General features: G+C 44.4%; 2 protein-coding genes and 1 non-coding gene across 10 annotated transcripts in view; 1 reads left to right on the forward strand and 2 right to left on the reverse strand.

The window, feature by feature from the left end:
• Positions 1-919, forward strand: part of NME7 (NME/NM23 family member 7) — a 249,209-nt gene extending 248,290 nt beyond the window's left edge. For all 8 annotated transcript variants that reach the window (XR_015143506.1, XM_086344832.1, XM_086344828.1 and 5 more), the window contains one exon: positions 631-919. Coding sequence is in view for 7 of the 8 variants with exons in the window: in XM_086344832.1 (XP_086200958.1) it covers positions 631-663 (33 nt within the window). In the remaining variant the exon portion in view is untranslated. The remainder of the gene's footprint in view (positions 1-630) is intronic.
• ATP1B1 (ATPase Na+/K+ transporting subunit beta 1) lies at positions 728-26,283 on the reverse strand. The gene is made up of 6 exons (XM_086344837.1): positions 26,045-26,283; positions 21,563-21,691; positions 8,649-8,804; positions 6,733-6,917; positions 3,283-3,363; positions 728-2,155 (listed from the first exon to the last, which is right to left on the reverse strand). Exons 1-6 carry the CDS (start codon positions 26,139-26,141, stop codon positions 1,892-1,894), a joined length of 912 nt encoding a protein of 303 aa, XP_086200963.1. The 5' UTR covers positions 26,142-26,283; the 3' UTR covers positions 728-1,891.
• Positions 12,224-12,356, reverse strand: LOC147356734 (small nucleolar RNA SNORA66). Its single transcript, XR_015143858.1, has one exon. It is a non-coding gene; the product is annotated as a small nucleolar RNA SNORA66 (small nucleolar RNA).
• Positions 26,284-27,330: the final 1,047 nt, after the last annotated feature.

Genomic DNA, 27,330 nt, shown 5'->3' on the forward strand with positions numbered 1-27,330 from the left:
CAGGAGTGGGACTGCTGGATCATATAGTAGCTTTTAGTTTTTTGAGAAACCTCTATACTGATCTCCACAGTAGCTGCACCAATGAACATTCCAACCAACAGAGTAATAGAGTTCCCTTTTCTCCACACATACTCCAGCATTTATTTTTTTGTAGACTTAAAGATGGCCATTCTGACTGGTATGTGATGGTACCTTATTGTAGTTTTGATTTGCATTTCTCTAATAATTAGTGATGCTGAGCATCTTTTCATGTGCCTATTGCTCATCTGTACATTTTCTTTGGGGAAACATCTATATACATTTTCTGTCCATTTTTTGATTGCTAGTGTCACTTTTTTTTAAACTGAAGCAATAACAACCTTGACTTTTTTTGAACAGCAATATCTTGTGAAGCACTAGCAGGAACCAAAATTTCATGTTTTCTAAACTAAGTATCAATGCAAAATATTTCTAAACTTGAACTTTAAAACTTCATTGAGTCTCTGCCACCAGTTAACCTGGTTGTCTCACAGGAAAGGGTGTGCACCTTGATGTCCAATGTCCAGAGTCCTGACCCAGCTCTTGGCTTCTGTTGGATGGAAAAGGCCAAACTTCCATAGGAACTAATGAAATCACATTTTTGTCTTTCAGGTTCAGTATTTCTTCAAGATCTTGGATAACTAGCAGTGTAGAAAGTAAAGCAGTCACAGGTTGGGGCATTTAGACAAGAGTGAATCACGCACATGAGGAATGTGTTCATTCTTTTATTGTCCGTTGTTTTAACCTGACTGAATACAAGATCAACAAGAGCACTGTACTCCTGGCAATTATGACATATGTTAGAACATGGATTTTGCACTGTAGACAACAGTCAACATCAGTCTATGGGGTACTGCATTGCTTTTTATAAAGTCCAAAATAAAGATTTATTTTCAAACAAGTGACTTTGGTTTATTTCATACATTACACTTTTTCTTGCAGAAAAAAATAAAATTGTACAACTGCATAAATATAAAATTCTTCCACCATGAAAATGGTTAAAACATTCATAAAGACACAGCACCAGCATGTGATGCCTCCAGAGAAAGGAAAAAAGGAAAGTGAAAGAAAATGTACAAAGCAAATTAATCGGCCCTATCACTAGCCAAAGTGATGGGCGCTCCAGATCTCACCCACAGTTTCAGAACGGACCGGAGGACGGGGAGAGGGAAGTCAGGACGGCATTCAGTACAAAGCACAACACAACCCATCACCTCTGTGTGTTTCCATAGTGTCACTTAAAATTTAAAGGGCAGTTCCCCCATGACAGCCCACCCCACCCCCCACCCAGACCCAGGAAAAAAAAAAAAGAAGACCTAACACCACAGGAAAAGACTATGGAGTGTGTTAAAAATGCTCATCGATGGGCCGTTACATCTGAAAGAGCCAAACCCAAAGAGGAAAAAAAAAAAAAAGTACCATGCCAGTTTTATTCCCATTGAATATTTACACCTTGGACAGCAAACCTTGCTCACATAGAGTAGAAAACGGATACGATAAAACATGGCTTGAAAAATGACCAGAGTGTGCACCTAGAGTACTGTACACTAAATGAAATACACAAGGCAGCAATACTTAGGGGCAGAAACACTGCTTATTACAGGTCAGTCATGGAATCATAATTTACAGTAAAAATGGGCACGTCCCAAGGCTCAATTTTTATTTTTTTCGTCATTTACAGTAGAATAAATATTTTGTTGCTATTGCTACACTTTAAATTTACATTCTAACCTATTAAATGCAGAAAGCTAGTGTAAAGCATATAGATTAAGTGTAGGTCCCATACGTATGACAGTTTGTTCAAGACTAGTAGGTTTTTGTATCTTTTTTTAAACTTTTTTAAATGGCTAGTGGGAAAGATGTGTGCTTGTGATCAGCTCTTAACTTCAATTTTTACATCAAAGCGTCCCTGAAAACGGTCTTTCTCACTGTACCCAATGTTCTCACCATACGCCTTACACTCTATGCGGATTTCAGTGTCCATGGTGAGGTTGGTGAACTGCACAGCCAGGAGAGGCTGCAGGTACTTGGGCTGCAGAAGCTTGCCGTAGTAGGGATAATACTGCAGAGGGAAACCAGGGTAGCCGCCCAGTCCAAAGTACTCTATGCTTCCAACTTTCTCCTTATCTTCGTCTCGCTAAAAAACCAGAGAGGGAATGAGATTTTAATGGCTCACATCCTGGGAATCACTATTTGTACTCACACACAAATGAGACTGTCAGTCCCACAAAGCTGTCTGCTAGAACACCATCAGTCATCCTCTAAGATGCCAGCTCAAACTCCTCCGGGAGGAGGGGAACATTAACCACTGGAGCATGTGCCACACCTAACATATACTATATTTGACACATATGCAGCCTAATCCATAGCAGCCTTGAGAAATGGTCCTCGAAGGAGACTGTGCTCATTGTACAAACGGGAAGCTGCAGCAGAGGCCAATTAAGCATTTCTTCAAGCTAACACAACCTTCTAGAAATAGAGCCAACACTGAAAGTCAGAAACTCTTCAGTATGGGTCCAGTGGATATTCTCAATGACATTATCTCTCAAATTTAACTATGTGCCTTGCATTTTCTTGTGTCCATTTCCTTTCTTGGTGCCAACATAAAATTGGACCTTTTGGAGATTCCTTTTATTCTACTTAAAGGAAATACACATTGATGGTTACCTTCATATTTTTATTTAAAAAAAAAAAAACAAGAAACAACTTTTCAGTGTAAAATTGTCAGTTGGAAAAAAAATGTTGGCCTCAAGTTTTTAACACAACATATAGGCTAGAGAAACATTTGTATGGGCTAATTCACCTCTCAGATCTTTAAACCAGTATCCCAAATGATTAAATTTGTTTCTTGTTCCAGTGGAAAAACTGACAGTTTTATTCTTGTTACATCTTATGGTTTTGTTAAGTTTTACCCAGCGTTGACTTCCCTGGTGGCTCAGACGGTAAAGCGTCTGTCTACAATGCGGGAGACCCGGGTTCGATCCCTGGGTTGGGAAGATCCCCTGGAGAAGGAAATGGCAATCCACTCCAGGACTATTGCCTGGAAAATCCCATGGACAGAGGAGCCTGGTAGGCTACAGTCCATGGGGTCGCAAAGAGTCGGACACGACTGAGCGACTTCACTTTCACCTACAACTCAATTGGCTGAGACTAATTCCTGGAAGCAGTGTTTCTTATTTCCAAGTTAAAATTTTACCTCTAATTTAAAACCATCTCATTTATTCTCCCCTCTCCCCCACCTACCCTCAGTAACTCAGATCTTACCTTGCCAGTGCACTGAACAGGCAGGACATACGGATTATACTTCATCACTGGGTAAGTCTCCAAGGACTCATTCTTGGGAGGCTAAAAATAAAACCCATGTTGGTCAGTAAGTCTGTAAATAATTTTTTTTATTTCTGAAAAAGAAAACTAAAACTTGTAGCCCAAACAAGTACACTTTTGTCAGCTGAAATAATAACCAAACACTTGAGGACAGCAGAATGAATGACTGCCCTAACCAATCTAGGAAAGGTCATTAAATTTCTTGAAAATAAATGCTCAACTTTTGTTCTAAATGGAACTTCTAATGGTAACCCATTATGTGCTCTATTCAAGAACACTGAAAAATAAGAGCCAACTCAGAAATAATCCTCTCTTCTCATTTGCTAAGATTAAAATTAGATGGAAAGGTGGGTTGACATTTCTGTTTTTATAAAACTGGGCTTTCCTCCCGAGCCATGAATAAATAATGCCATCCTTCTCCTTTAAGCATGCCTTCTTCAAGTAAGCTTTCCTTTTTTAAATCTCCAGTAGAGGCACTGTCATTTAAGTCCCAATTTTGTTAGGAAATTCCAGCATATAAAACAGATAAAGGTGGCGCTGCCCTAAAGTCTCGTAAAGGGGAGAATCCACTGAAGGGACCCACAGTACACTTTGAAAGTTACGGCTGAAGTGAAATACCCAGGGCCTGCCCTCCTACATCCCTGGCTCAAATCCACCTCATAAGACGAGTGAGGAACGTCTACTCCCTGGAACACAGCCACTTGCCTACTCACATCAGCAGAGCACGAGTCTTGACATGAGACGTAAACAGTCTAATCAGAGTTAGATAAAAGGGACAATTTTCTGTATCAGTAAGGGCCTTTTGGTACTATTGTTTTGGAATACAAAAAGATGATCATCTAGATTTAACTCTCTTGGAACTTTCTGCCAGCAATAGACTTATCTTTAAAATATGTCGAGAAAATGTTTACTAACAAAGTAGGTACTGGACTCTGTCTTTAGGGAGGAGGAATCAGGTACATGAAGTAAGACGTGGAGTCCTACAATCTCTATAATTGCAACAACAAGAGAGTTTGGGATTTGGGATGGGGTGCTAGTCAGAAAGTGGTGATGGGTAACCAAGGGGAGTCCAAAGCAGGGGGGCTTGCAGGGGAGACTGAAAAGTAAGAGTAGCTGAATTCATAACTTTAACAGAATATAAATATGCAGAGAGATGTGAATCATAACAGACTAGAAGTACTGCCTCTGTAGGGGACAAATATCATTCAGCATCTATAAAGAGAAAATACCAAAATACCAAAAAGATTCGAAGAGCAAAGATCACGATTAGTCCTTGGGACACACTGCACCAATTCCTTTCACTGCTAAGTAGCTGGTTTATCTTGGTGAAGAGCTTCCTAGCAATATGAACATCAACTCTGTGTGTGATGTAACGGCTCTCACCCTTTTTCTTCTATTATATCCTAGTCCAGACTTCCCTGGGGCTCAATCAGTAAAAAAAAATCTACCTGCAATGCAGGAGACCTGAGTTTGATCCCTGGGTCAGGAATATCCCCTGGAGAAGGAAATGGCAACCCAGTCCAGTATTCTTGCCTGGGAAATCCCATAGAGGAGCCTGGCAGGCTACAGTCCATGGGGTCGCAGAGAGTTGGTCACGGCTGAGTGACTAAACCACCACCATCCTAGTCTAAGTGAAAAGAAGATTTAAAATTCTGTTGAGCGATACATTTCTGTGGGCAATCCATCAAATCAGCCAGCCATCTACCCACTCATCTATTTTTTCCTCCTGTGGCAGTGAGGGGGTTTTGTTACATCCTTCGGTTATGGTAATAAAACTTTTCATCTCTACATTGACTTTTAAAAAATATTATTCATGGGTAACATTGTGGGGAAAAAAATAGCATGTAACAGAAAGTTGATGAACAAAAGAGCCAGATTCCAGAAGGAAGTAAGTTTGTTCATATAACTCTGTATACTGCAGTCAATTCCTATCAGAACCAAAACTACCCTTTTAATGGTGATATTCATATGCGCAAATGCAAGAAACCTTATGGAAGAATGCATGCTTAAGAGAAAAGGATGGCATTTTTAAATTCATGATCTGGGGGAGAGAATAAACTTAGCAATTGTATAAAAGCAGAGGTAACACCAATACAATTTTTCCTTCTAAAGAATTACTATCATCGCACTAAATAGAGGCAACTTGCCATTTTTTGGTGATCTCCAGGAATACTTACCTTTTAGGGGTTGCAATAATGGCAAAAACCAATGGCATTGTTATAAAAGTTCAACCTAGTATTCAACTAATTTTGCAATGAAATCTTTGTTCAATAAGAACAAAGTTTATTTCTGATGATCAGATCATTTTTTTCAAATTACCAGATACTTTTTTTAATATAAATTTATTTATTTTAATTGGAGGCTAATTACTTTACAATATTGTATTGGTTTTGCCATACATCAACATGAACCCACCATGGGTGTACATGTGTTCCCCATCTTGAACCCCCTTCCCACTTCCCTCCCTGTACCATCCCTCTGGGTCATCCCAGTGCACCAGCCCCAAGCATCCTGTATCCTGCATCAAACCTGGACTGGTGATTCATTTCATATATGATATTATACATGTTTGAATGCCATTCTCCCAAAACATCCCACCTTCTCCCTCTCCCACAGAGTCCAAAAGAGTGTTCTATACATCTGTGTCTCTTTCGCTGTCTCGCATACAGGGTTATCGTTACCATCTTTCTAAATTCCATATATATGCGTTAGTATACTGTATTGGTGTTTTTCTTTCTGGCTTACTTCACTCTGTATAATAGGCTCCAGTTTCATCCACCTCATTAGAATTGATTCAAATGTATTCTTTCTAATGGCTGAGTAATACTCCATTGTGTATATGTACCACAGCTTTCTTATCCATTCGTCTGCTGATGGACATCTAGGTTGCTTCCATGTCATGGCTATTATAAACAGTGCTGTGATGAACATTGGGGTACACGTGTCTCTTTCAATTCTGGTTTCCTCGGTGTGTATGCCCAGCAGCGGGAAATATATACTGTATACTGTGGCCCCTAGAGTACCAAAATCAGAGTCTGACTGTACAGGCAGGTAGGTTTTAAACTTAAGAGATACCTGTTTCTCTTTTTACTTTTAAAGAATTTATACAATTACATTATAGAAATGCAGAACAGGGCCACCGGACTGATGTCAGAATTTGACTCTGCCACATAGGACTTCTCTAACTTTAGGAAATAAGATTAATGACCTAACTCTAAGAATTTCAAGATGGCTACAGAGGTTTTCAATGTTACTCTACTGATGGGGCTTTAAAACTGTCACTGAGGACCCTTTAAAAACTCATTATAGTCTCTTCTTCTCATACCAATTAAGAACTACATTTAAGTATGAATGGCTCATTGAAATTCTGTGATTTAAAATATTACTTGCCTTAGGTTTGAAGCCCAGAACTCGGTTGAGCTTTATAATGACACATGGTTTGCCATCTTTGTAGCCGTAAGTTTCATCATTTATTCCAGAGCAATTTCCCAGCCATTCAAGCTTGAACCTGCAGACTTTTCGCTCTCCTTGTTCGTTGTTCAGTTCTCCTCGATCTTTGAGTTCGCTGGGCACATCTGAAAATGCAAATGCCATTTGCACATTGTACTGACAATTCCCTGAGCGTTACTGATATAGGACAGGGCTCTCTTCCTGTCACAATGACTGATTCTCAGACAGGGCTATCCTGCACTTACTGTATCGCCTGAATTAAGGAAAGATTCCCAGCAAGCCATCTCTCATCTCTCCACTGACCTTAAAAAGGTCTTTTTACCAAAAGCACCAGCCAGTACCTGACCTCACACCAAAACATCATAGTACTCGATAGAGCTTGATGAGCACGCACATGATGTCTGCTCTCTAGCAATATTTCTCTTCCTTTAAATAATGGATGACTCTGCTGTTTAGAAGACTGAAAGGAAACTGGATCTCTCTTCATGAGTAGCATTGTTTGCACCAGTCAGCATCAGCTGAGCTCAATAATGGGGATGTTATAATTAGAACACAAATTAAAAGGACTGCCAGTAATTTTCAGAACTAGAAGTTTCTTGACTGGGATTTCTTAGAGCTATGCTGCTAATGAACATGCTAAACAGTAAAAAGTGAACAGGAAAGAATTGTTTTTCCTTTTCAACCACCATTCAGGGTTTGAAAAAAAATTTTTTGAGTTTTTGCCTTTTAACACAGTTCTTATTAGCATTTGTTTGATGGGGAAAATTTATAGCTCTGTATTTTAAATTGAAAGCCTTAGGAAAAAATAAATGAAAATAAAATTCAAAGTTAAAGCATTCTGCAGGAAATTGATGCAAATACCATAAACTATGTATGTGTATGTATTTTTAAGTCCACAAATTAACTATTTTCCCTTCCAATAATAAAGTACCTCAGTTCAGTCCATCTCCTGAAAAGTGATTCACTCTATCATATAGGCCATTTAATTATTACAAAGTAAGATGAAAATCTCATTTAAATTCAAATGAGAAAAATTTCATGAAGATGTTTCTTTTAAATTACTAAATCCTTTCAAAATAACTTAAAATGACAATTTACCCCATATTACACAACCATCTGCCATATAAAGAACTGGAGTTGAATGGAATTAGAAAAACTGATTATCACCAAGTAACTCACAGAAGCATCTTATTTGTGATAGGTATGATAACAAAGCTAGGAAATTCATACTCCAGGGAGCAAGGGGGAGGATGTGTTTGTGTCAATGGCTTAATGAAACTAAGAGCTATTCTTTACGTTCATCAGTCATTCCCTTATCCAGATGCTTAGCTGCCCAAGATGTATTTCATTATCCATCCTGGCCAGGGTTTCTAAAATATACCCTGACCATAAACCCTCCTCCATCAGTTCAGTGTGGTTATAGCTGATCACACCAAAGGGTCATTTGGGTGAGAGAAGGTCCTGTGAACTCTTCTGTAGGGGCCAGGGGATTGGGGGGAGGGAGCGGGGCAGAAATCTGGAAATATAAGCAACTGTGTTTCTCAAAACCAATGTATGTAGGAGGATCAGAATTGTAGTATGGTCTTTGAGTCTGATCAGTGAACAGAGATGCCTGACAGTGTTCAAAACGCACCCTTTCAAGTAGGGGTTAAAGTACCATTTGCAGCTATACAGTTTCACTGTATCCAAGCCTAACCCATAAAGTCTTTCTGCTTTAAAAAACAAAACAGTTCCTCTCAATATAGTCAGAGTTAATCTTTTAAATACTTTAGGAGGATCTTTCAATCATTAAATACCAAATAGAAACAGGAGATCAGAATTAACCAATCACAATAATCCAAAACATGTCTACTTACTGCCACAATCTTCGAAAATCATATCATCCTTCTGGGCCGAATCTCTGTACTTCTTCAGGAAATTATCTATGTTATCCACATATGTCATATAGCTCTTGGGATCGTTAGGACGAAAGGCAATTTCAGTCTTTTGGATCTGAGGAATCTGTGTTAATCCTAGACCAGGTAGAAAGTTAGAAAAACAGAGAAAATCATGAGTGGGAAAGCAATCAACCATGATACTGCAGACTCTCCACGTGTAAAACATACTTTGCTAATGCATTCTGGCTAAAAAGAAACCATGAGTCCACCAAGATAAGCAGAAGCAGACTCTTCACATGTAAAACATATTTTGCTAATGCCTTCTAGCTAAAAAGAAAGGCTTTTGAGACTTCCCCAGTGGGTCCAGTGGTTAAGACTCCACCTTCCAATGCAGGGGCTGTAGGTTCAGTTCTGCAGTGTGCAGCCAAAAATTTTAAAAACTGGGTTAAATTCTCTCTTGTGTGAAATCCTTTCTCTGGCATTTAGGTTAAGTACATAAGTACCAATGATTGTGTCTTAAGATCAGATACCATATAAGTTCCCCAGCAACATTTCATGATAGACATACCTCTGTTTTATGAATGAAACACTTCTTGCACAGAAAGCTTAAGTACCTGGCCCACAGTCACATAGGAAGTGGTGGAACCAGAATTCCAACCCAGGCATACTGTACTCTAAAGCCTGTTCTCTTTCCAGTCTTCCTCTGTGCCCAAGTCAAAAAAAAAAAAAAATGCATTGCAAGCCAGTATCTCATGCAGATGATTCTTCCTTCCCTAACTGCACATAAGACTGAGCACAGAGGTCTTCCTCCATATTCCTTTTAATCAATGAACTTATGACCACTGAAAACTGCAGACTTAAGACTACTCAACAGAGACATATGAATCTTTTAACCTAAACTGGAGGAATACGGAATTTATGTGCTTCTCCAGCTTTCCATTCCAAACATTCTGAGCAAGTGCCAGACAGGGTAAAAACCAAAGTATGTATACCTTGGATTTCCACTCTTTAACAGACTTCTTAGATTCTTTAACTTCTAAAAGCCTCTGCCATTGACATGACTTCCTAGATAAACATTTGAGCAGAGCTACACAGCACTGTCTCAGACAGCGACTGGACAGTCAGTCACAACAGCATTCTATTCTAGGGCTGCAGATAAAATATAAAATGCACAGTTACACTTTAATTGCAGATAAACCATGAATAATGTTTTACACAAGTTATGTCTTACGTAAAACTGGGGACATACATAAAAAATTATTCATGGTTTACCTGAAGTTCACATTTAACTGGGCAGCCTGTATTTTTATTTGTTAATCTAGCAACCCTATATGAATCCCCAGTCCCAGACTTGCCCTCTTGGTGTTGAGCACAGAAGAAGCCTCATCATCACAGTCTTTCAGGGTAACCTCCATTGCTCTCACTTCGAGGCTTATTAAATGTGCAGCCTTCCCAGCTCTGCTGGGGACCTGCAAACTCCCCATCTCTAAGGGTGCAATGTGGGAATCTCTGCTTACCAAGCCTGAAGAGATCCTTAAGCACTCTTGGTTTGAGAACTACTGCTGTAGAGGATGAGAACCTGGGTGTGGCAGTCCTGACTCAATGACCTCATTAAAGCAGAAGTGATGACCAGAGGGTAGTAACCATTTGGTGGTTTAGTCACTAAGTCGTGTCTGACTCTTGCAACCCAATGGACTATAGTCTGCCAGGTTCCTCTGTCCATGGGATTCTCTGGAGTGGACTGACACTTCCTTTTCCAGGGGATCTTCCCGACCCAGGAATCGAACCATGTTCTCCTGCATCTCTCTGCAGGCAGATTCGTTACCAACTGAGCTACAAGGGAAGCCCATTTAGCAGCACCATTTGTGAGGCTTCAGACCAGGTTTCAGTAGGGTCTGGGCTAAATGACCCGTTATTTTTCCTCATCATTAATGATGGCTTTGCGCTTCAAAAGTAATTAAATAATGAGGCTGGGGAGAGCTCAGGGCTGAATGGGTAAGTTCTTCTGTGCCTGCAGTTACCTAGAGGCATGGAAATGATGAAGACGGAACGTGAGGGTCTGCAGCCAGGCAGAGAGGGTGCCCGAGACAAGCTACGAGTGACATCTCAGAAAGGAAAATGAAGAACCTGAAGAATTTCTGGGGGTAGGGGGAGTGTCAATGGTGATAAAAATGAGTCTAAAAGGGAAGAAGCAGGAAAAGACTCTTCCATTAAAAACAAAGGTTACTACAATTAAAACATTTTTTTATGATGTTCACAAACCATAGAAAATCATATGACTTAAGCAATTTAAATATACTCTAAAAAATGTTTTTCTGTTGACACATTATTAACTTAGAAAATGGGCATTGTGATTATTTATTGTACAAAAAAAGGCCACATGATAAAGACGATAGAGACCTACATGCAAATATACACAAACAAACAGACTGCCACTGGGACTGCCTGCCTGAGCTAGAGCAGTTGGCAGGGCACCTCCTGCTGAAATACAGAAAGTCTAGGAGGGAGGGTCGTTGCTGGTTTGCATTGTAAACAAGACATCTAAGTCAAGGTGACTCCCCTGGACCCGGGGAAGAGCAGAGGCAGGCCCAGAGCTAGAGGTTTCACAGAACTCGGGGGGAGGGGACGTTCTCCTAATCCTGGAGTCAGGAGGGAACAGAAGAGCCTCAGGGACATTCACTGGTCTCCGGGGTCGGGTGGGGGGGCCACTGAGAAAGGCAGCGCACAGGGCGAGCAGAGCTCAGGCAAAAGCCCCTGAAGGTGTCAGGTACTCCGTGTGCCTGCACGGGGGTGGGCAGAAACAGACTAACATACGTGCACAGGGTTCAACAGTGTTTCCAGGCTTGGGCAAGAGAGGGGCGGGAGAGCAGTGGACAGACGAGAGAGAGGAGACCAACCGTCAGAAGCCGAGGAAGGAAGGAGGTGGGGAAGAACCGGCTGGCTGACTGCAAGGACATCAGCATGGTGAGTCAGTCACGGCAGTCGAGGTCTCTCTGCAGAGCGGTGACACAGCAAAACACAAAACACTAACAACGTCCGTGAGCCTGTGTGAGATTTGGGGCATCTCACCCAACAGTTCGAAAGGTCACGTTGAGAGCAAACATGGTGGCATCTGAATGGCGAGGGGAGGGTCACCCGGTCAGCGTTCCCTCTGGCCCAGCTTCAGCTCTCCTCCCCAGCAGTCTGCCTTGCACTTTCTGGCTGCGTCTGCATCTCTCTTCCCTGGCTATGCTACCTCCCAGGTGGTATGTGTGTACGAGTACAAGTGATGTACTTCTCCGGTTCTCCCAGAGAAGGAGAGCAAGAAGAGGAGGTGGGGTTCTGCAGAGAGCTGTCCTTTCCCTCTCAATGCCGAGTGCAGGGTCCCCACTATTAAACAGACCAGGTGATACGTGTGAGACCCCAAAGCATTAGCTCCTTTCACTCAGTGCTCTGGCTCTTTACTACCAAAAGGGCACGGCTAGTGAGTTCTTCAGCAGCCTGAGAGCTCTGGTGAAAACCAAATTCATGCCTATCCAGAGACTTGTACCAGACCCCGGTTTTTTTTTTTTTAATAATGTACCGGGACAGAGTAGACCACCTTGATAGCATCCAAGGCGAATCCATTTCTATCACCACAATTACTTTAGCAAACCTGGTTCCCCTCACTCGTACAACATCATGCAGAGCTAGTGATCGAGTCTGCACACCAGCAATTCTTATCAGAAACACTGCCGTTAGTCATCTGATTAATGAAAATACAGATATTATTATTACATGCACAATGGCACCACTGGCTCAGAAAAGAGTTATACACCACGGGTCTTGTATCCACCAAGTTCCAAGAGCCCAAATCCTTCAGAGAGCTTGGCTTATGATCAAGCCTGTATGTTACCATATGAGAGTCATGTAGATCAAATACACTTGGAGAATCTCTGTGTTCTGCATGGAGAAACATCACTGATGAAACCAAGGATGTAAGAGGTGAAGTGGACAGGTAAGCTTTGGGTCTTGCCATCCTGTGAGTTGCCCAGCTGGATAAGACCTTGGGCCAAAATTGGCAGATGGAGCCCAGGAACAACAGACCAACCCCCGGGGAGTGCAGCCACGTCTCGCTCTCTTCTATAGGTGAAACTTCCCCTCTGGAGTCTGCACAATCGTAGAACGTATAACTAATATAAGCCTTAGTGACTATCCTTTTAAGATACTCAACTTCTGATCTAAATGTTCCTTCCATAAAAGCATGAACCATTTGGGTTGAGGTCATGCAATCAGTTTCTCTCTCTAAACCCTAACCTATGGGAGCACACACATACATAATACACAAATATCCAGGAGGCCACCCCAGAGTCAAGTGTGGCTCTCGCCTCCTTGGTGTGTTCTTCAGCTCCCCTTCCTCATATTTCTGGAAGGCCCCTCACTCTCTCACCTACCACCTTTGCCTCTTCTCTTTTCTTTGTCTAGAATCTGCTAACCTGAAAATTTCTCTTCCTGGAAGCTATCAGAGAGCAATCCCCTGGACTGTTCTGTTCTGAATAATCTTAATTAGGAGAGTTCTCTGATGAGATTTTCTCTAAACCATTAGGAAAATTCCTAATAATTTCTCTAAAGCAATTAGATACTCAAAAGAAGAAGATGAAGGACCCTTGACCTGGTATCTAAATCCTTTAAACCATTTATATTATCAGACTAATTTTCCATTAGTCTGGGATAAAAAGGGATAGAACTGGATTTGGCAACTTCTTTATTTTCTTGGGGCTTCCTGGTGGCTCAGATGGTAAAGAATCTGCCTACAATGAGGGAGACCTGGGTTCGATCCCTGGTCAGGAATATCCCCTGGAGAAGGAAACAGCTACCCACTCCAGTATTCTGGTCTGGAGAATTCCATGGACAGAGGAGCCTGGTGGGCTACAATTGATAGGATCGCAAAGAGTCATCTTGAGTCCATAAGCAAATTTCTCAACCATGACCCTCTCCAAGGACTCCACAAATCCCTTCAGCTGTCCCTCTCCACAATGCTCACTCCTTACAATTGTTAGTTATAGCTCTGGATAAGGACAAGCTTTGTTTGCAGTAGTAACTCTCAGAGGCCAAAGACAGCAGAACACCCAATCACTGACTTGCAGTTTCAAATTATATTCTAGGAAACAGACCTAACCTTCTGCTTCTCCAGTCTTCTGAACTTGAACCTACATGAACCACACTAAGCTCTGGACAGCTTAGCCCTCAACTAATCATTTGCTGTAAATTACAGACTATTATCAAATAGAGTCACCTGAAAGGACTGAAATGAGAATCTGGATATGTGAAGCTTTAATATTTGGTTTTTAATTAGTATGTCAACTTCACATAAGATTTGAAGTTTAATTAAAAAAAAAAAAAAACTTTTGGCTTTACACTTGACTTTGAATTACATTGACCTCTTGGTTCCCCATTTGAATTACATTGACCTCTTCTTGGTTCCCCATTTCTTGAGAAACAAATAAGGAAAACACATCACCATGAACTTTAGTAGGGTTCACAGCAGGAGGGGTCAGGGGAAAGTAAAACAGGAAGGGAAAGGAAAGAGAAAAGAGGACTGTTTATTAAGAAAAGTATTTTGCTTCTAATTAGGTTTATAATGTAGCAAGCTTATAATTTCTCCATCTACTTACGAGTTTGAAGTATTTAAACTAGAATGCATTCATTTTAACCTTGCAAAGTTACTCAAAGGGAATTCCAAAGTACAGCTGCTTGTGCCTGTCATTTATTACAACCAATAAATTACTAGGCCAAATACCCTAAATAGGAATCACTTTTCACAGAAACCTCCAGAAGACAAAAAGTGCTTATAAAGGTAGCCTTGCGCATACTACATACATACTAGTCTCCTGAACATTCCAAGTAGAAAAGTAATTTTCCATTCAAAGAAAAAACTGGGAACGTGGTTTTATACACATAGTCATACAAATCTAGGTACACATAAATACACACATACATGGGCTTCCCTGGTGGCTCAGTGGTAAAAAACCTGCCTGCCAAGGCAGGATAGACAGGAGATGTGGGTTTGATCCCTGAGTCAGGAAGACCCCCTGGAGGAGGAAATGGCCACCCACTCCAGTATTCTTGCCTGGAACAATCCACGGATAGAGGAGCATGGCGGAGTACAGTGCATGGAGTCACAAAGAGCTGGACACTACTGAGTGCACACACACACATGCACGTGCGCGCACACACACACACACTCACACGTATTCCCCCTTCAAATGCCACTAGGTTATTTATGGGTTTTGATTGTTGCTTTTAATTTTTATGTTACCTATGCAGGATTAATATCAATTTACCTTACAAAAATACAATGAGGGCACAGGAGAAAAGGTGCCACTGTACTTTCTGGAAACCAGTCGCCTAAACCTCACCTTCTGCCTCTGATTCGCTTTCGACTGTGGCCTGCGATCAGCTGAAGTCAACCCCCTGCCTCTGGGCAGGTTCTCGTCTCCACCCTCCCCAACCCGCAAGAATCTCAAGAAGCTGCTCTCTTTGAAAAGTCTTAGAAAGATGGGTAGCTGGACTCTCTCTACAGCCTATTTGGGTGTTCAGTAACCCTCACTGTATGGAAATCTTTTCTCCTAAGTTAAATGGCATGCACATTGGTTGAAGGCTCTTCTCCATTTATGGAATTACCCTATATCATCAGATTTTTTTTTTTCCTATAGTTGTATAATCATCTTCAGGTGAGCAGAGAGAACTACTGATATTTAATTCAATGGCTCTATCTTAGACTATCTTAGGCTCTATCTTAGTGTTGGAGAAGACTCTTGAGAGTCCCTTGGACTGCAAGGAGATCCAACCAGTCCATTCTGAAAGAGATCAGCCCTGGAATTTCTTTGGAAGGAGTGATGCTAAAGCTGAAACTCCAGTACTTTGGCCACCTCATGTGAAGAGTTGACTCATTGGAAAAGACTCTGATGCTGGGAGGGATTGGGGGCAGGAGGAGAAGGGGACGCCAGAGGATGAGATGGCTGGATGGCATCGCTGACTCGATGGACATGAGTCTCAGTGAACTCCGGGAGTTGGTGATGGACAGGGAGGCCTGGCGAGCTGCAATTTATGGAGTCGCAAAGAGTCAGACACGACTGAGCGACTGATCTGATCTGATCTTAGACACACATGGAATTTCACAGGGACATAGCTTTAATATCTTGTATAGCTCATTATTATGCTTATTCTCAGTAAAATAAATAATAATCAGTTTTATAATGGAAAACTATAAATAATCAAATCTACCATATTAATGATGCTTTTTTTAATCCAAGGCCAAACTGATGAACAAGCACACACAGTATTTTGATTTTAGATACAAAATTTGTTAAGTGACCAATATCCTAAAATAAGACGCCGCATTGCACAGGATATCTGATGATGTCTACTCATGCATGTTATGTGGGGAAAGATACTTTGCTGGCTTTAAAGATACTTTAAAGCCACTAGGCAATACCCTCCCATTTCCCCTTTGTCTTCCCAGCTTCTCTCATCTTGTCTGTCAGATGAGCCATGAGGTCTGGAGATTACTAGAATGAGAGCAAAGAACAAGCACAGATAGCAAGTGCAACCCATCGTATTTCACCATAGACAGGGAGGTAGAAATGCAGGCTGAAGGTTGATGTCGTTTCCACCACCACCTTCCCCAAAAGAGAGTGGCAGAAAAGCCCGACATGAAGCTTCAGATTCATCTCCCCACTTCCATCTCCACCTCTGTGTGAAATTTGTTACCTGGTTCTATTCACCAGAGGTCTTTGCTCTGCTCAGTCATCTAAAATGAGCATATGAAGTAAGACACATTTTTTTCTGTGACTCCAAGAATGCTTTTAAGTTAATCAGTAGGCTTCCTGTGCACCTGAGCTGACATGATTAATCATACCTTTATCTTTAGACTAGAAGAAAAAGCACCCTGGGTGGGTGAATTGTGAAGGCGTAAGAGCCAGGCTCACTGACGAAGGGACCCTGGAGTTTGCTGTCCTCAACCCTTTACCAAACTACAAGTCTGGGTAGGTGCCCCTGGAAACCTTAGCGCCACCAATACCAACTCATCCATAGCCTCAGACTCCGGGAGCAGGCTGGCAGAACCCATGGGGGGAAGGGAGGAGAGGCAGGTGGGGGAACTGAGTGCCAGGTGGGGCTGGAGGGCAGCAGCTGTTTATCATATAAGCTCACAGATCAACAGAATCTAACGGAATGGCAGAAAAACACCTTGCTGGCACTCTGAAGTAACAATTCCCCCAAAGTATAAGGAAGCCAGATATGTCCAATTCCCCCTTTTGAAATTTAAGTGAAAGAGACTAAATACAGTGTGATAATAGTTTGGAAAGAAAAAAAAAGGAAATTCTGAGACTGACGTAATGACTTCTCAAGAAATCACTGGCATTACAGTGAGACTGGAATTCCAATGCCTTGACAAGATGTTTCCCAATCAAGGTCAAGTGGAGCCTGCTGGTGGTGGCAGTGTGGTCTGCTGGTCTCTGCCCACCCTGTTCCCCTGCCTCAATGCTGGCTACCATCTCACTGAAAATATGAGCCCTTTAAAATGAATTCTTCCTATCCTGTACTTCCCTGGTGGCTCAGATGGTAAAGCGTCTGCCTACAATGCAGGAGACCTGGGATCGATCCCTGGGTTGGGAAGATCTCCTGGAGAAGGAAATGGAAACCCACTCCAGTATTCTTGCCTGGAAAATCCCATGGATGGAGGAGCCTGGTGGGCTACAATCCATGGGGTCGCAAAGAGTCGGACACGACTGAGTGACTTCACTTAAATCACTTCCTACACTGAGCCATCTTTACATCAAAACAAAACAAAAACCTGCCCATAACTTAAGAGGAAGAGCACACATCCACACCTGCTCACCAGGAAGCAAGGCGGCTGGGGATCTCCCAGACCCCCTGACTAACACACGGTGACCTTCGTTTCGTGCCCCTGTGGCTCTGTGCGTGCAGGGCGGGGTGGACGAGGGATGGACGAGGGATGGAAGGGGAGACTTCTCCCTCACACCACTGGCCAGGCAGCAAAAAGCGCAGGGTCAAACCAGGGGCAGGCACAGTGAGTGTGCATGTGCATGTGGGCACGTGGGTGTGCCTGCTGCTCTCTCCTGCACGCTGACAACTGCGTCTCTCTCCAGACCCAACACCCTTAACCTGTGAGAAGAGATGCCACTGACCACTGCTGAGGATCTTCTTAAGAGGGTCCCCCAGGGAGGAAAGCTTGGCAGGGGTGAACCCAAAAGTGGGGGTATTTTAGAGGGAGAGGGTAGGACCACCACGATGCCACTTAAATGTACTTAACCATTTTTCTTAAACATGTTTCCTAACCCAGATTCTCCCACTCTCCATGGAAAGCTAAGACCCTATTGTTGTTGCTTAGGTGTTAAGTCCTACCCGACTCTTTGTGACCTCATGGACTCCATCAGGCTTCTCTGTCCATGGGATTTCCCAGGCAGGAATACTGGAGTGGGTTGCCATTCCCTTCTCCAGGGGATCTTCCTGACCAATGAAAATCTAAGTGTACAAAACATCCATGTTATATTATCCAAAGGCTGGAAATACTAAATTCAATATCCAAAAAGAAGACACTCTGCTTCCAGTGAAATGACAGGGCTATACAAAATAGAGGGACCTGTTAACAGCTACCATTTACCTAGTGCCATGAGGTTTGTGACTCTAAAGTACTATTCACTTTATATATATGTAGTATCTTTTTTAATCCTTAATCCCTATTTTATAGATAAGAAAACTGAGGCTTAGTGAGGTTAAGTACTGTGTGGAATGGTGGGATTGTGTCCAGTTCCACAGCCCCTGCTTATCCTTTTCAGGTCCGTTTTATTGGGAACTTATGTGTCATGGCTTGCGACCTCAGGAACTGTTCTCACGTTTAGGTTACGCAACATGCAACTGCCAACAGGTAACCATTTTTTGACCCACCAAAATAGCAAATTAATATGTTTCAACATAAAATCTCAGCAGCCCTTGCCTTCCAGGCTGAGTAGGCACTTCTGTTTTAATATCACACAGCAACACAACTTTGTAAGGAATATTATAACCACCTATGGCCACAACTGGTCAGGGCAAGAAACTGTACGTTATCTATTTTTTTCTACATTTTTCTTCTGTTTAAAGATTTATTCCTTGCCCTGAGACTTTTGTGTTTAGCCCCGCAGCTTGTCCAGTATTACAGACAAATAGACGCAAATGTTCTGTACAATTGCTGCTGCTTAATTTGGCCACATTCACACACGTTATTTAGAAGAGATCTGATGACAAGGTATTCCAGTGTGAAACGGGCAGTCAAACCTCAGTCTGGTCAGGTTTGTCTTCATGACTCAAGTTCAGTTAATAATAGCATTAATAAGTCTTTACATCTTTAAATAACAGACCACCTCTTTCACACTCACTAAGTTCATTTGACTTAAATATACACTTTCCCCCCTTTAACGGTCATGAAAACAGAGGCTTAAATACATTAATTTGAAGTCAAAAATTTTGCCAGTGTTTCTATACAGTCCATCAGTCTGTGGCCTGAGAAATAGTTATTGCCTACCAAAAATATAAATTCTTAAGATGTGTTAAAGAGAGCCCGGAGGGTCCTTCAGAGCACTCAGGGAGAGTCCACAGGCTGTGCTTCTCGATTCTCAGCAGCGAGTGTCCTGCCGACCCGGCCACCTCGCTCAAAGGCCACTATCACTTTCAAATGAATGTTATGTCCCTTGAAAAGCTGAGGTTTGTAAAAGGAAGCTTGGCCTAGCCTCTACTGGCAAGATGATGGGTGAGGAAAAGGAGAGACAGCGAAACGGCAAAGAACTTGGGGGGGTGTGGAAGGGGGTGGGATGGAGGGCTGAGGAGGACTCTTCCTGTGACTCAGACCGAAGGACAGGAATGCATATTTCCAAGATGAGCCACCGGCATTCCTCTGGAGAAGTGACTGTTTGTCAGGTCAGTCCAACTGCTGTGAGGACACTAAATATAGGTACTCAGAACACGTCTTTTAGGAAGGGGCTGGAAGGAAGGGGAGGGAGGGAAATGCAAGGTCATTTGTAAGCCCTTACTTCAAAGGGCTGGCTCTTTGACTATTTCTTTTTGAAAGTGAAACTTCCCTTTCTGAAGAGACCATGAAGAATACTTTTAATTTTATTACGGATTGACTCCACAAAGGTTAAATACTCAAGGGCCAGTTTTTAAACTGGAAATTTTCTTTAGGAAATTAAAGAAAATGCTTGACTTTGTTGTCACCTTGAGTATAAGAATTGTTAGAAAATGGCATCATGATTGAAAATTAGCTTTTAAATGGCAAAAAAAAAAAAGGAAGTCTACAAAGATTTAGAATTATGACTGCTAATGCTACCATAAAAGCTGAAGCAGACATGAATGTTAAAAGACACACCATGCTTGACTGTCACAAAAGCCAGTGTCCAACATGTTTACTTAAGATCCTACATTTCTCTGTACAAACCTGAATTCTCACCTCAACCTTTCCACAGACCCACCTCTTTGAGGAAACAGTTGTCATAAACTGTGAATTATTTAGCAGGTTTAAGTCATTTTATATACTTACATGTTCTCTTTTTGTCATTTCCCAAATCCCCTAGATCTAAATTTATCTGTAAATATTTAGGATTTTTCTGACAGTAGAGGACTATTTGACTTGGGGCTAACAAGGAGTGTTTTCCAGCTCCATATTCTGAAGACTTTCTTCTGAGAGTCCTTCTCAGGCCCAAGGAGGAGGTGGACATGACAAGCTTGTGACTGGCAGCCACACTTGATCAAGGCCGCTCAGTCCCATGAAGACAGCCTCGAAACTGTCACCTCAATACAGCTGTTAGTAAACCGTTGCCCGGGGAAAGTGGAGACGGGACACGTCACCGCCACCCCTGGTGGCAGCCTCAAGGTCACTGACCATGTGAGAACCTGGAAGTTATGCAACATTTCCTCTCTGGAGGCCTCCTGACAATGACTTTTAGACCAGCCAGACAGTACAATCACTAACAGAATAATCGAGTGTGCTGGCTCTGCGGTCTCGTCCTTGTGTCAGTGTCAGGCAAAAGGGCAGTGGGACACCCCAGGGTTTAGTGACCGCCGAGGATACACTTGCCTACAGGGCAGGTCACTCTACAGTGACTGCATTCACGTCACAGCAGGGCTCTCATGTGGCAGCCTGCACTTCTCCATGATAAGCTCTTTGTGGCCCCAAGTTTTCAGAGCTAAAGGAGACAGCTACTTAACCTACAAAGGGGGCCCAGAAAGCCAGTAAATAAGATGCCTACTAAACAAACAGACATAAATATTGGAGTGAAGAGAGTGTGCCTTGTTGAAGGTCAAGCTGCCCGTCAAGAACAGGTGAAAGAATGGACTCCTGAAGTCAGGACTCCCCTCCCTGGGAGTTGGTGGCCATTTCAGGGCGTCTCATCATCCCTAAAAATAAATTAACCTTTAAAAACGAGAGCCAAAGTGGTTTTTTAAAGGATTTATCTGAGTCATAGTCCCCTCAAGCAAGCGAAAAATGTGTGTGAGCTGGAAAGGCCCCATAACAAGCCCACTAACCAACCCCTTGGGTGTGAGGGACAATGAGAGCAAGGCTCCGGTCAGAGTCACAGAGCAGGTGAGCACCAGACTGGATAAAGGACCAGGGCTCTTTTCCCTCCCAGCAGAGCTGGGAAAGATGTCTGCAACCCCAGCAGCATTGCCTGCAATGCAGGTAGGAGAGCTGGCTGCAAGAGACACAGTCCCCATTTTTTCTTCCCAAGCTGGCTTTGCAACCACGTGTCAGACAAATGTTCAGAAGAATGTGCTCAGAAAATACAACTATTGTTGGCAGAAGTGTTATATCAGTTGCGAAAGTGACCCTTCTTTTACTTCCAGAAGAAAACTGAACATATTTACATTCATTTTACCTGGTGGGGCCACTCGGTCCTGATATGTGGGCTTAAATTCACTGATGGTGAGCAGCATCACTTGGATGGTTCCGATGAAGATGCCCGCCAGGCAGCCATAAAAAATTACGTAGAATAGAAGGATCTTAACTGCAAGGAGAACAGACAGAAATAAAAAAGGCTATGAAGCAGTCCTGTGCTCAGAATGCAGGGCGAACCTTGCCGGAGATGACTGGATTTCCTTCCTGGCTTCCCCTCTAAGCTGTGTCTTCAGAGTCTCCTTTCCCAATCTTGATCAAGAGTCTGCACCTCACTCCCAGACTCCCAGACTGTGGGGCAAAAACAGGGGGACAGGCAGCCCTCCATTATAATGTATCTGTGTTGCAGGATGGTTAAGGGTAGGATGAATATTCAACGAGAACTAATATTCTTTAGGAAATACTTTTATTCTCTAAATTTAAAAAAAGAACAGTCATGAAGATCATCAATAAAACCTAGAGCTGTGTTTGTGTGCTTATGCAATGCCTTTCAAATATGACAATATACTCCCTTAGAGAACGATGTTTCCTTTGCTTGCTTATCCCTTGACATTCCAACACTACAATCCAGGCCCTGATGCTTCTCCAAACATTCGAATGCCCGTGAGTTTTTATGCTGAGAAAGAGTGATGAATGCTGAGCAAGCTGGTGAAGCTCTCTTGACCAAGTACACCCTCTTTCCTTTCGGGGCACCAAACAAGGGGGGACAAAAGAAAAAAGAAGGAACTGCTATGGTAAAATGGCAAGTAGAAATTTTTATTTCATCTTCTGACTGGACTCAGATTAAGGACTGATAAAACTGACTTCTCTTCTTCCCATAGTTCACAGGATAACAGAATGGAAGCTGAAATAGCTGCAAAAGCCAAAATAAAAAAAAACACCAAAAACCAAAAACAAAAACCCAAAAAACAAACCTTGAAGCCCATGGACTGGAATGAAGGTATCAGTTACCAGTTTACAGGGATTATCTCCCAGATTAGCCGCATAGTAACAGGCTGTACTAGGCATCGCCGGGCAGCCCTGTGCCAGCCAAACACTCAGTGTGAAGGCAGCAGTGGGAACGGGGTTATCAAGTCTGAAACATGACTGCACAAAGGGGCCTTAAGTTACTTCTCAAAATGCTCAGATTCCTGCAGTAAAAGCTGGGGTCCTTGGGAAAAAGAAATAGAACAAAAGTATTATTGAAGTGTGTGTGTATGTGTGTGAAGGAGGTCAGGAGGGAGTGGGTTCACTGTGGCTAGAATTAGCCAGGTTTGCCTTCTGTGTATACTTCAAAGCTCAACTTTTCTATCAGCGATAAATAGTTCAGGGGAAATGATACTCTAGAGTTGTTAAAACAAGCAAAATCCACATAAAACCATACGAAAAATGCTTCACCATAATCCTTTTTCTCCTCCATTTAAAAAAAAAAGGAAAAGAAGGAAATGGGCAAAGACCCACGCCAAGATAAGAAGAAATGAAAAGACTGTACAATCCAGAACTACAGCTGCCCAGCTCAATCCATGCCTCCCCGCAGGACAAGAGTTAAGTGCTGCATTCTGTATCCAGGCAGCAGTAGGCAAATGGCAAGGCTGTGACGTCAAGAGATCTGGAAAAATTTTCCAGTGAACGCTCCTAAGAGGTGCAGGAGCTGGTGTAACATGGTCAACGCGGTTCTCTGCTGCCCCCACCCTAGGCGCTTATAGCCTAACCACGGAAACGTTTAACACTCATTTCTGGGGCTCCAGATACCCGATTCTAATGACAGGAGGAGGTACAGAATTGAGGCTACGATTTGATTTAAAATACAAGTATGACTGGGGGAAAACAACTCATTTTGCAAGCACACTGATTCAATTTCAGGAGATACAGCCTCCCCTATCTGCCCAACACTGTACCCTCTGGGAATTGAGGGGTTCTCCACTTTTGTGCTGAGGTGTTACTGAGCACAGTCTCCACCGTCGGTGCTGTGAGGTCACTTGCTTCCAGTGGGCAAGGCAGGTGTGGTGGGGCGTAGGCACTGGTGCCAACACGCTGGCTCGAAAAGAAAAACCAGGCATATTGTACCAACCTGACAGGGTGGCGCAGAGGGTACACTTTAGACACTTTTTTTTCCTTTTGAAAAAATAGTTCTTCCTTTAAAAAAAAATATAAGTAATATAGAATAATTCCAATTAAAAAAAAAAAAAGAGTACCCTTCAAAAGGTCATATGCAGAAGGGAAAATGGCATCTGGGCCCAGCGGTCAACATATACACCTACCAACGCCTGTATTAACTTAACAAAAAGGTAGACAGCACTGGGCGATTTGCGTGCTGCGCTCTCTCCAGCAGGTGACAGGCAAGGCTCTTGCGTCCATCTTGGTGAAAATCTACCTACAAGCAGAACTGAACCAAGGGCAACCTGCCCTGGTCTCAAGGGCATCCATGTTGGGCCCAGGACTGGAAAGGTGGCATTTTCTCCACAGGAAGACACGGCTGCTGCCGCCTTCTCTGTCTATGAGAGACGCTGTCATTTCTTATATGGCCAGAAAGGAGTAGACATACTACTGCAAAAGAAAAACTGGATTTCTTAGCCCAGCACCTCATCTGCACCTTGGAAAATGTAAGGAAAGATGAACCATAAGCATCAGTACTCACGTCTGCATTCATGATCAGTGTATCGACACCGCTGTAGGTAGTATCAAGACACAAACACCAACACACACACGCTTTCTCTCTCTCTCATATGGAGGTCCTGTCAGTTTACAGAACAAGTCGCTCCATACTGCCTTACCCTCTAAAACAAATATTATTCTGGAATTGGAATGAGGAAAGAAAGATGTTTTATGAGAGGGGAAAACTCTAGAGGGCCAATTTTACAATATGCCTAGAATCCATGCAGCCCCTAGCCCCTGCCGAAGCTGTGGTCAGATCATCGTGGTAGGAACCTCCAGTGAATCTGGGAGAAGGGGGCCCATCCTGCAGCGCACCCCTCAGACCTCACTCAAGTTACCAAGAGTCGCTGGGAGATGGCCCAGGCTGGGAGCTGCTCATTCCACAAACACCCTGAATTCTCCAGGCCTTCCCTTCCACGTTAAGAAAACACAGACAGCTATCATTCTGCATGAGAAACTATGGCAGTAACCCCACTGAAGAATACAGTCTTCCCAAAATAAAATATAAAATACAAGCTGTAAGCCATCGCCTTAAAGACGTGCATTCAACATGCTCAGGATACCTATGCTGGTATGGGATAAGATTTCACCTTGACTAACCTTGAAGTGTGATGCATTATTAACCCTTTACTTTTCAATCAAGAGAGACCCATTACAGGCTGCTTTTTTTTTCCCCTCTACAAGAATCGTACGTTCCAGGTTCTTCCATTTCAAAATGTCAGCCAAGCGCTATTTCCCTGACTCATTCTCCTGCCGATGCTCACAGAGCCTTCCAATCAGAAGAATCACATCAGCACCTACCCAGGGCTCCCTCAGTGGTTGCAGTGGCCGGGCTAGTGGTGTTGGTGATGGTGATGGTGATGATGATATTAGAGAAGGAGGGGGCAGTGATGCAGGAGGGGGGAGTTCCCTCCCTCCTTCCTTCTCTCTTCCGCAGTCACGACTCATATTCAGATTTGCCTACAACTCTGCCCTTCAAAATGACCTTACCAAAAAAAAAAAAAAGTCACCCTTCCCGTGTAGAGAGGTAGAAGACAAGTAAGGTATCTAATTTGCAACGGAAAAAAAAAAAAAAATCTATCCAGCCAAGCAACAGGCTACTCAAAATCTTGTAAGATGACCTGTTTCTGCCTTTATGCTATTTATTTCTTACACCCAGGCACCGATTCTGCCTCTCTCTGTAGACCCTGAAAACAAACCGACTTTGCCATGTTTGCGGGCCAAGGCTCAGAAACGGAGTCCTGACACAGAGCTTCCAGGGCTGTTTCTGGGCTGTGATGACTCCAGGGTAGGTCATCGGTGGCGAGATTCTAGGTCTCGCTACGAAATACTGCAGTGTATGGATTCTGTCACCGCCGCCCCCCACCCCCGCCTTCTGAAGTACATATTTAGACTAGAAGATAGGTGCTATAATACACAAACTCTCCTGCATTCGATCCGATTTCCTTCCTGCGGTTCTCTCAGAGCCTCAAATTTCATTTTTAAGGACTTGGGACACGACTGTAAGGGAGAGACAGATCAACTCTCCCACCGCCGGACCGTTCCCCGGACGGAAGGGCTCCAGTGATGCTCAGATAGTCTACAACTGACCGAGACCGCCACAATCCACATAACGCTCTACCTGGCGAGCTCCCATCCCCGCCCGCGCCTATCCCGGGGACTCTGCATTCCGCACAGGGATGACAAGCCCGGGCCAGCGCTCACCACCCGAGCCCGCTGCGCCCTCGCCAGCGCGGAGAGCGCCGAGCGGTCCGCAGAGCCTGCGCGGGGGATGCGCCTACCCGGAAACACAAGGCGCTAGGGGGGCAAGAGCTGCGGACCCCGTACTTACACCAGCTGCCACCGGTCCTGCCCAAAAACTCCTTCTTCTCCGAGTTCCAGATAAATTTCTTCCAGCTGCCCTCCTCCTTGGCTTTTCCGCGGGCCATGGTGGCGGGTCAGCAGCTGCCGCAGGGACTGAAGATGGGTGACTGCGGCGTGCGCCCTCGCGTCCTCCCGGGCTGCCGCTCGGTGTTCCCGGCCTGGCTCTCCGCTGGCTGCACCCGCCGCTGGCGCTGCGGCTCTCTGAGTGCCAGACGCGCGGCGGAGAAGCAGAGTCAGGAGCGGCAGGAGGGGTAGGCGGCGGCGGCGGGGGCGGGGGCGGAGGGAGGAGGGAGGGACCGCGCACGCTGGGCGGCTCCGAGCCCCGCACCTATTGGTGGGCGCGCGGCCGCTCGCGGGCTCTCTTTGGTCCGCCACGCGCTCCTCTTGCCCTTTGGAGGTGGGCGCGGGGGAGGGAGTTCGGGGCCCGCAGATACGGCTCCCGCAGCCACCAGGGACGCCTGTACGGCCCCCACCTCCTATGACCTCTGCAGAAACAGACAGGGACAGGAGAAAGTCAGAAGGAAGGACGAACAAACGACTGCCGTCCGCCACGAGTCGAGAAATTGGCTGGGGCGCACGCCCTACCTTTACTATATACCGCGCGGGGCGGGGCCTGCGGCCCGAAGGGGCGGGCGCGGGGCTGGCACAAAGGAACGGCGCGGCGGCGGAGGCGCGAGGGGCGGGCTGGAGCCGGGGCGGGGAAACGGCGAGCCCGCAACCCCGCGCAGCCCCCTCCTCGATCCGGGCTGGGCACAGACCCGCCCTTCCGTACTGAGCTGCTCTGCACCTGCGTCGCCCGGCGCCCGGCAGGCGCTCGGGGTCCCCGGCCTCCCTCCGCCGCCGGTCCCACCCCTCCTAAGCCCTGGCTGGGTCGGGGAAGGTCACTCCCGGACGCCTGAGAGTCGGGGACTCTGCCCCGCTCCGCCCCGCCTCCCGGCTCCTGCACCTGCCGCCGGCTCCGCGCTCCCCGCCGCTGCGGTTGCAGTTCCGGCCCGTCCCTCTCCTTCCAGGCCAGCCCAGTCGGCCGCCCCGGCTCCTGACTGCCTCACTGTGCTCCTTGTGGGCGGCCTGAACCACCTCAAGCTGGACAATTGCCAAACCCACCCAGGGCGGCAGCCCGGATCCGGGGTTGGGAAGGGATGAGATGGTGTAGGAGACCGACCGGTCAGACCCCAGTGGGTTGTTCCCTCGGAAACCAGTCGTACTGCCTGGCTGGCGGCTCACACCGGTCTAGACCTGGGCGACAAAATCTGC

The sequence above is a fragment of the Bos grunniens genome, chromosome 16 (genome assembly GCF_055505025.1).
Source record: "Bos grunniens cultivar Pamir isolate PY7600 chromosome 16, Bosgru_T2T1.0, whole genome shotgun sequence".
Lineage (NCBI taxonomy): Eukaryota > Metazoa > Chordata > Mammalia > Artiodactyla > Bovidae > Bos > Bos grunniens.